The 10,063-nt window shown below is 34.2% G+C and overlaps 1 protein-coding gene across 1 annotated transcript; it reads right to left on the reverse strand.

Moving 5' to 3' along the window:
* Positions 1-2,433: 2,433 nt before the first annotated feature.
* On the reverse strand, positions 2,434-9,502 carry LOC18035621 (vacuolar fusion protein MON1 homolog). Its single transcript, XM_006424504.2, has 14 exons — positions 8,878-9,502; positions 7,943-8,022; positions 7,736-7,807; positions 7,559-7,598; positions 6,970-7,071; positions 6,676-6,797; positions 6,188-6,320; positions 6,000-6,091; positions 5,109-5,190; positions 4,921-4,985; positions 4,217-4,516; positions 4,020-4,111; positions 3,333-3,397; positions 2,434-3,000 (listed from the first exon to the last, which is right to left on the reverse strand). Exons 1-14 carry the CDS (start codon positions 9,274-9,276, stop codon positions 2,905-2,907), a joined length of 1,740 nt encoding a protein of 579 aa, XP_006424567.1. The 5' UTR covers positions 9,277-9,502; the 3' UTR covers positions 2,434-2,904.
* Positions 9,503-10,063: the final 561 nt, after the last annotated feature.

Raw genomic sequence — 10,063 nt, forward strand, 5'->3', positions numbered from 1 at the left:
TGATCTCACAGTATAATCAAAAGTTTGATATTCTGATTTATGTGATTGTGCACACTTTTTTTTCTTCTTTTTTTCTTTTTTAAATTGCATTACAATTTCACTGATATTATATATTATTATTATAATGATATATTTATGAGGTAGCGTTTATATTTTATATTAGAGTGAAAATTTTAAGATTAGAAGTGGGAGCATGTTTTTTTTTTACAGTGAAATGAGAGTATAGAATTGAAATTAAAATTACATTTATGTGTTTACTTTATCTTAGATTGAAAGTAGATAGTTTCAAATTATAATTTTATTCTTATTTAAAGAATTGAAATTTTAATTACAAAATTGATAAAAAAAATATATTTAAAAAATAAAATATTTATTTTATTATATTTGTAAATAATAATAATTATTAATATTCTTAATTATGTAAATAATAATTTTTTATTAATTTTAATTATATATATAATTATTAATAAAAACAACACAAATAAAACATTATTATTAATAATAGTAAAAAATTAATATTTTTCTTAAAATAAAATATTTATTATTATTATTATTATTAAATACCAATATTAAATCAATATAATACTATTATTTTGAAATAAGTTTAATATTATTATTTTTAATAATTTATAAACTATAAAAGTTTAAATAGTTTTGAGTTTTTTTTTTTTTGGGTGGGGGAGGGGGTAGATTAGCATTAAAAAAAAAAAAAGGATGAAGAAATTGTGAGGAGAGGTGGTGGTGGTGGTGGTGATGTGATGTGATATGTAGTGAAAAGACGTGTTGATTAGATCGAGGAGCATTAATGACATTGTTTGAATGCTAATTAAATTAGCCAAAGAAAGCTATGCGTTTTCTCTTCCCTTATTCAAATTAGAAACTGTGAAAGTTCAATGACAACATAAATTCACAATCACATGGGGACAGGCCCTCCATAATTTCATTTCTTCTCTCTCTCTCTCTCCCCCCCATAAATCCATCTCCCTTTCGACTTGAGGCTACTGGTATGGTAAAGAAGTTGATTTTTCTTTTGTTCTGTGAAAAGGCCGAAAGGGAGGGAGTAAAAGCTTTTCATATTACTATTACCGAGACTTTTTATAAAAAAGGTTCAATGTTTTAAGCTTGACTGGGTGACTTGCTTATAAATATTTGCATGCTATTTATATATATATATATACAACAGCAAATAAGTTACTGACTTAAAAATAAGGGATAAGAATAGAATCTTTTTATTGGGAGGAAAACAAAGGAGAAATAGAAATTCAAATGACATCAATGGGCCTTAGCAAAAGCAAAAGCAAAAGCAAAGAGCGACTGTTGCTGAGGTTCATTAATTTCAATTCACAGGACTTTATCATCGTTCCTTGGGAGACAAAAAAAAAAAAAAAACAATGAACCAAATAAATAATGAAAACGAAAGAAACAAATTAACACGAACATGTTCTTCACTCACTGAACCTATGACAGTTCCCTTCCCCCCCCCCCCCCCCCCCCCCCCCTGCCTGACAAAAGAAGTCATTAATTCTAAAGGTCTATTGACGCACTGAACTGAAAAAGAGAAAGGGGAAGTGGCAGATGAGAGGAAGTGAATGCGGCAAATGAAAGGTTAAAATTTTTTTGCAGCAACAAAACAAAAACTCCACGGAATTGGATGATTTGTGTGATCCTCCTTACCGGGCACCTTATTTATTCATTGCAGAGGAGGGTGGTTGCAGTTGGCCGTTGGCACAGTTGTGGGCCTCCATACACAACTTTGTTACGATACAATCTAGGCCCAATTGCCTTTTATCTTTTTCGCTTCGACCAAGCCTCTATATTTCCAATTGAAATCACCCAAATAACTAAACATAACCTAGTTCTTTTCTTCTTTTTTTTTTTTAAAAAATATTTTGAATGAGAAAATTTAATTAAATACTTAAATAAAATTTTCTTTTATCGATTTTTTGACGCCCAAATTTTTATATTTATATTTTAATTTTTTTATGAATTTTTAAGAATTTAGAAATAATAGATATTATATAGCAAGAAAAAACAATTTAAGATTTTAAAACTTGTGCGTATTCCATAAGTAAAAACTTAAAAGAAATATTCTTTTTAAGGTGAAATTTAATAACAAGATCATTAATTTTAGTTTATGAGTTATTTATAAATTAAATTGGGGGGGTATTTTAAGAAATAAAATTCAAAAAAGAGTGTCAAAAGAATTTTTTTTAAGGTTGCTGATGCAAAATGTTGATCAAGTCTTAAAAGGGGTTCCATCGTGCCAACATCACCCATGATGGAAGTATAGTCTGAACACCACCTTAGACTTTCTCATTGAAAATCTCACACTCACAATTACCAGTCAATTCGAATAGGAAGAACCTTGCCAAGTAAACCCCAACACAGCATTAAGAGAACTGTTGAAATTATTCACAGGAATTTCACCCAAACGGACACAAAGAGAACACTTATATTCCATTTCAATTCAATAAGCATAACCAAGTCGGAAGGATGTCAAATACATCATAAAAAAGGAGAAACTGGTTTAAGTGTAAAAATAAAAGAAACACACTGTTCAATGGTCTGTTACTTTCACCTTGACTTCATATGCCCGTTGCATACGGAAAGATGTCAAATGGCATACTTGCATGTAATACTGTATCATTTAAAAAAACAAAAAAAAAAAACTATAGCTATTTGATTAATAATTCTAGGACTAGTATTACAAGTTGTGATGACACTAAGAGGGAGGATGCAACTTTTAGAATGTGAGCCGTAAAACTAGGTATTAAAAAAAAAAAAAAAAGAATGATTGGGGGTATAAAAGAAACACAGTGACGTGGGAAAAAATAATAATTAGGAGGGCTTTTATTAAATAAACAAAGCCAGGCTACAAGCTGAGTACCAGAATAAATTGTGAAATCACCATGAAAAGGGGCTTGCACCCTGCAAAAAAATTTCATTTTCCACATCTTTAACCCACTGACAAACCCGGTTGCAAGTCTTTATTGCCACTGCCTGCACAGCGAAATCGACCAAAACTCGTAATATATTCAACGAAACAAAATGTGAAAACAATTGTTGCTTCATGTTAAATCAGTTCAACTGAAGCATACTAATCATGTATAAAGATAAAACAATTCCTGAGAGCTCATGGATGTCAACATTTTAATTCCCTATCCCACAAATTTTTTTTTTTTTTTTACAATTAACATGGCCCAGGTCAATAATTATCCTAATTACTTGAATATTTAAGCTCTTCATATTGGAACTTAATTGGACGAGATTAGGGTCAAACAAGTTTTACATGGTTTCCACAAGTTAATAAGAAAGAAAGATTAAAATCAAACCTTATCTGCAAGCGGATCAAATGCTGCATAAAGTTCAAAATCCTGTGTGACCCAGCAGAGTAGAACTGCCACATGAAGGTGATCACGTGAATATGACAGGAAAGCATTTAGGTCAAACATATAATTATAAATACGAATAAGTAACTTCCTGCAATTCATAGAAGAAACGCAGTCAAAATATTGCAAAAGGAGACCAATTGACAAAAGTCCAATCTTGATAGTCGAGAAAACTAGACCAAATTAATAGTTGTGCATTCCTGAAAACATGAAGCATGGCTAAACAAAATCAGCCAGACCTCCAAGTTTTAAGTAATCAAAGAAAATAGCTAGGTTCAGAGATCTTAAAAAAAGGGGGGAGAGAGAGGGAGGGAGGGAGAGAGAGAGAGGAAGAAACACTCCAACCCTTTGGAAGGCCTTTAGTAGTGGAATAAGAGCACACATTTTCAAATGGATCAGGTCTTGAAGCTTAGCAATATTTTCTATTTATTCCATTAAATTCAGTTTCTACAAAACATCAAACAAAAAACAAATCCTTTGGTTTGAGATTGCATTATTGTCCTTTCAAGACAGTTGTTCATATAATGAATGGTCTCCACAAGATAATACTGCTCATGCAGATAAATAGACCTGTCCTGGATTTTTAAAATGCATTATGACTTCAGAAATACATAAGAAAGAAAAATTTACCATAATTTTCATCCCTTCTAAATTGAGTCTTGTGGGGACCAATTCCTTTATCATGCATGGAACAGTAAAGTTTCTGGTATGCTCTATACAATCTGCAACAAAACAAACCCATTATCCAACTTAAGCGATAATCTCAAAATATCTGACAGTTAAAAAAATATATATTCCAAATAGCAGGTGAAAGATTCAGGAATTACCTTTTCTGCTGTTGAGGACTGCTAATTGGAGGTGAGAAATCAGAAGACACATATTGATCCAGATATATACTACGATAGATGAAATGCCATAGTCCGGTAGGACCACCAATGCCAACAATTGATTCACTGAATATTTCAGGAGACTGTGTTAAAATCCTCTGCTGGCTCAAACGATGAGGCATAGATGAACGAGGCAATGGATCAACAGGCAAATCCTCAACACGCATTCCCCCTTCTAGCATGGATCTCTGAACTTCACTAAGAACATTTGACCTCAAAAGGACCTGTTCTATACGAATCCTACAAAAATTTAATCAAAATTCTCAATTTTTAAAGAAGAAAGCATAATATCTTCTTTGTAGGGCAAAACTATGTTTCAACTGTGGTACCAACCACAGTTGCAACCAGCCATTGGATCCACAGTTGCACAGTTGTATTGGCTGGATCCAATGGCTGAAAGCAACTGTGGTACCTTACCACAGTTGCAACACAGCTGGACCCCTTGTTTATAACATCAAAAGCGAGATTATTATTCCTTTGTATGAGGATAAAACATACTCCGTTGGATAACAAAAAATATTGCAACCATAAGGTTTCACTATACCAAAAATGTAAGGTCATTTGATCTAAGAACTAAGAAGTTGCAACATAAAATTACAATGACATCCACTAATACTATACATCAAATTTGAAAACATATATACCTGCAATCTTTAAGATGATAAAAGGCATCCGAGCTAGTAGTAAGCAACATCAGGTATGTGTCAGCCTGCCATAAAAACATAGAATGGCTATATAATTACTTTGGCCCTTTATGTGATCAATATAGACCAAAATTCATGCAGTTGAATTCGCATGAGAAATAAATTTTGTGAATCCTTGCTTCACTCACATCAAAATAATGGACATAAGCATACAAAAATGCCGTGGGATTATATCTTGGCAGGCAAATTGGTGAAAAAGATTCAGATGTCCTGCAAAAATTCAGGAATTTCAGTGAGACTAAACACTCACAAAAGGGTTTAGATATCAGAAACATTATGTCTATGCCACCAAAATGCAAGGACATCCATTTAACTTTGTATATTAAAATTCTAACTTCTAAATATATGTAAAAAACACAACTTTTTCCTCAATCATCCATATGAAATAGGTGAAGTTAGAAAAGATCATGCAATAGAAACTAACGCAGAAGGATGGAATTCTTATGGACGATCCCAAAAGTGGCCAATGACTGATCAGGTTGCCATAAGAGTTCAGCAAGGAAGAAAGAAGACTAGCAATTATGGGACACTACCAATTTTTTTTGCTAAGAAACAAAGATTAAATATAACTATAAGAAATATGTACAAGGATTAGGAGGATTACAAATCCACAAAAAAGGAATTATGGGACAATACCAATTAAAAGCAATTTCTCTCAGATGCCCAGAAAAAGCCTACAATGTCATAGTATAGCAAAACAAGAGGTGACTAAAAGCAAAATATATTCATGACAATATGAACTTCCAGAGGTATGGGACAAATCCATTTGTGTACTTATCGTAAATGATTATAAACAATGAGTGAGCTCATTCAGCAACATCCTAATTAAATAAAGAACCCACTTAATGAACACTGATTGGCCCAGCTAAAAGAGTCTACATTACTTAGCAACATATGTTAAGATCCTTCAAATAGATTGAATTTAATCAATATGTAGAGTAGTCAAGAGGCTTATCCACACACTCCTTGGCTATTTTAACCGTCAAAGATGAAATATCAGATGAGATTATTCTGATTACCTAAATGATTCTGATGACATAACAAAATTGGAAAGTAGCAACATATCATCAGGATGAAGAGAGGCTTTCTGTGCACCAACAAGGCTGACAACCTGGCAAATCAAGCTTCAAGTCACTATAATGCCCATGGCAGTAAAGCTAATGAATTAGTCTGTTTAGATACAGAGGAATGATGAGGGACCTTTTACCTTGCATTTACACATTAATAATGCAAAGAGAACTCCTGAATCAGCGACATCTTGTAATACAGCACCAGCAGCTTGCCTTGTTGCATATGCTAGAGGAAGACAGGTGTATGCATGAAGGAATGTAGCTGGGTTCCTGCCAAGAAGAGAACCCGAAAATTTTCACTTTACTATACAGGAGTATCATTCAATACCCCTAGACCGCATAAACAGACTTGCCTAATTTCTGCCTGTTCCTCCCCGAAAACCATAGTTCCCATGCCCCCATGCCATTTTAACCAAAACTATCCCTATCTCAAATTCTTATCAACTAACACAAATCCTCTGCATTTATATTTTTTTGTTAATAGGCAGTTCCATTTATTTTGGATCACACAAAATTGCGACATAAGAGATGAATTCAACAAAAGTCCGAATCAAGTAACACAGGGATATGAAAAAGGAAAAAGTTCAAACCAGCAGGTAAACCAAAAGAGGGAAGAAAAACTAACCAATTGAAAGAATGGATAAGTGATGAGAAGACAACATCTGTTCCCCCAAGCAAAGGTGTCATATCGAACTTCGGGTTCTTCTCAAAACATCTGTTTACGGACTTAGTTAAAATAAGTATCATCTGCATTCACATCACAATCAGTCAAATTAGTAGCGGAATGACAATTAGAATACAATACTGAGCTGATAATATAGAAGGTAACTAACAAAAGAAAAGGCCACAAGCTTAATTTACAGCCATACAGTAAAACATAACCAGAAATAAAAGTTTTTTCAGGAGAGAGCAAGTAAACCTGGCCATAAAGAAGCTCCAATTGTCCCCTCAATGATTCATAAGACTCTTCTGTGCAGCTGATGCAAACTAAGTAGATTGGTCCCTTGATGAGAAATACTACCTAGAAACATAAACGTGTCAACCCAATCTATTTCCTTTCATGGTTGAACTACAAGAAAAGACCTAGACAGTGCTTGTAGGAAGTAAAGCAATTTGCATTAAATATGTACTAAATTTCAACAAGTAAAACATTTGCCACAGTACAACTTTCTAAATAATATGCGTACGGCAGTAGGTAACATCACCAGAAGTCATGCAAAACTTTAAAAAAAAAGCATAAAGAAGAGTTATTTATATCAACCAATTACTGTTATAAAAAATCTACCAATTATTATACAAAACTTTCTTAATAAAATGCATAAAGCTAAATATGATGAAACACATTAAACACTAATCAAAGATACATTCTCAAACAAGCAATTCATCAGCAAGGGAATGGAAACATAGGCTTGACTTTCATGTCTCATGATAAAAGGATATACAAAGTTAAGAACTCAAAGCAAAAAGAAACAGAAAAATCAGCCAATAGGAGTGAAATGAAAACGGACCTGATGTTTTCCTGCCCTAACCAATTTGATACGATCTTTCCTGAAAAATGATGGAGTGATTAACAGAGTTAACTACTGAGGTTGGCTTTCTGAAAAAAGAAAAAAACTACCAGTACAGTATATGCTTCAATATAGAGTTTGTTGACATAAAACCAAGTAACAGATGCAGCACCATACCCATTCTCTACAAAGGAGATAATTGCTTGCAATGTTGCAGAAAATCCTGCAAGTTTATGTTCATCTCCATATCTACAGGTCAATTAGAGGTGCAGAAAATATATGAGACACTAATAGAATGTGCAAGGTTGTTCTCTACTTCACAAAAAGAAATAACTGAGCTCATGTACCAGATGACACAGACTTTCACAAGCAAAAGGGACAAACCTGGAATATATCGGTTTTCCAGAATGACTCAAAATAAAGAAGTGTTTCTTTCTCTTTCTCCATGATATGGAAGCATCGTCCTGCACTTTATTATATATCAAAAAATGAGATAACACTGCAGGTATGTTTATAGATTTAACTTGCCGGTCAGGAAAAAGAGAGAAAAAAAGTTTCAAATAACATATTGCCATTTTTGGATCATAGGCAGGCTTTAGTTCAAACTTACGGTAAAACATTTAAAACATCCCTTCTTGTCTATATTGTTACTTTCCTCTAAACTTATTTTTAAAAGTACATGATCATATCCATTAATGATGAAGTGAACTTCTTACTTTCTGTATGCATGATCATAACTCTTTTCATATTGGTGAAAGTTACCTCCTAAGCTCAATAGATAATACGTAAAAAAAGCCGTTTTATAATAGTCAAAATAAGGCAGCTATATCTTATCCTCAATTGCGATTAAAAACCAACTAGAAAAATATTCGTATACTAGTAGCACAACTGAGTAACATCTCACGTTTCCAAAGTGTATATATGTGTAATCAACCATGTGGGTCAAGCAAAGGAGAGTTTTCTACATTAAATTTCTATCAAGACGGTCATACAAGAACTCTAAACAACAACAATGCTTTATGCCAATGTACAATACAGTCATAGCAAATCCCATACAATGTTTATACAACAAGTCTATGTTGACAAAGTTGGGACACAAAATCCCAACATCACATGGCATTACCACAAGCTAGCACGTGGTGAATTTTACGAGTGCCAAGTGTAGGCAGTTTAAGAAATATCGTTATTGCTTGATAAATCATTAACCAGAATGTACTAGTATTCAAGCACTTAGAAGTTAATGTCTTAAAACACAACCAGATGAAACTTAAAATTCACTACCAGTAAGTTGAAATAAATACATTAGCGAACCAACTCACCTCATCGACGTGGCGTTTGCCGGGGACCCACGAGGGCGAGGGTGAAGAATCCCCAACTCCATCAACAAAACCATCATGATCATTTATCACTTCCTGTATCCCATCATCGTCCTCATCACCAATTCTCGAGTTACTCGTCCCCTCGCTACTGCTCCCTCTCTCTCCAGCATACCCACTACTACTCGGACTCGATGGCCCCTCCCTTTCCCCTTCCCGCTCCGCCTCCAACACCACCCCAGCACCACCGTAACGATCGCTTTCGCCCACCGATCCATTACCGTTAGACTCGGTCAATGTTAACGACGCCAGCGTCAATTCGTCATCAATCGGCTTAGGGATAGGGTTAGGGTTAAAAATGAGTTCTTCATCGGAGGATGGCGATGAAGAGCTGGTGGACATTGGATTGGAATTGGGTTCAATTTAGGGTTTTTTTTTTGGGTACTTTGAAAGAGAAGCGTGGGTTTCTTTTTGCGAAGAGTGGTGAGGACTGAGGAGTTTTATTGAAATTTAGCTAATTGAATTCCTACCAGTCATTGCTTTGGCTGTTGTGGTTCTTTTGTCTGTGGAATTTGGTGTCAGTTGTGAAAGACAACGAGGCAGAGGCTCTGACCAGTAGGTGCTGAGCAAATCGATGTCGGGTCGGTTTGATTTTTATCTGGATCTTTCGGCGGGTTAGCGTTTGGTTTTGGGCCTCAGGCTACAGGCCTCTATAGAGTAAGAGAAGCCCAAAATGACTCGAGAAAAAGAAAACTTTGAACCCACGGCTACAAAAATGAGCTAAACTATCTTGAAAGGGAAAGGACGAGAAACTGGACTTGTCAAAGACCCATTTGATTATCCTAGTTTATCATCAACGTGACCATAAAAGAAAACACCAATAGCGGCTAATAATAGTTCGACTTTGGTTTGGTCTGATTTTATTAAAAATTGAACCAAATTTAATTAGTTTGGCTTATTAGTTTCCTTATCATTTTCTGGAATATAGCCTATACCTTTATCGATATCTACGTACGTGTAGAACATAATTCAAAATTCAACACCATCACAAAATTGCCTTTAGAGAGGTTCAAAACCATGTGCTACCTTTTGGTTTTGGGCCCAAACTAGGTTCAATAAAAAAAAATTTGGGATTTTCCACCAAAATCTTATTTGGGCTATAAAAAGTCCTCTAAAAGAATTTCAATTC

The sequence above is a fragment of the Citrus clementina genome, unplaced genomic scaffold (genome assembly GCF_000493195.1).
Source record: "Citrus clementina cultivar Clemenules unplaced genomic scaffold, Citrus_clementina_v1.0 scaffold_8, whole genome shotgun sequence".
NCBI lineage: Eukaryota > Viridiplantae > Streptophyta > Magnoliopsida > Sapindales > Rutaceae > Citrus > Citrus x clementina.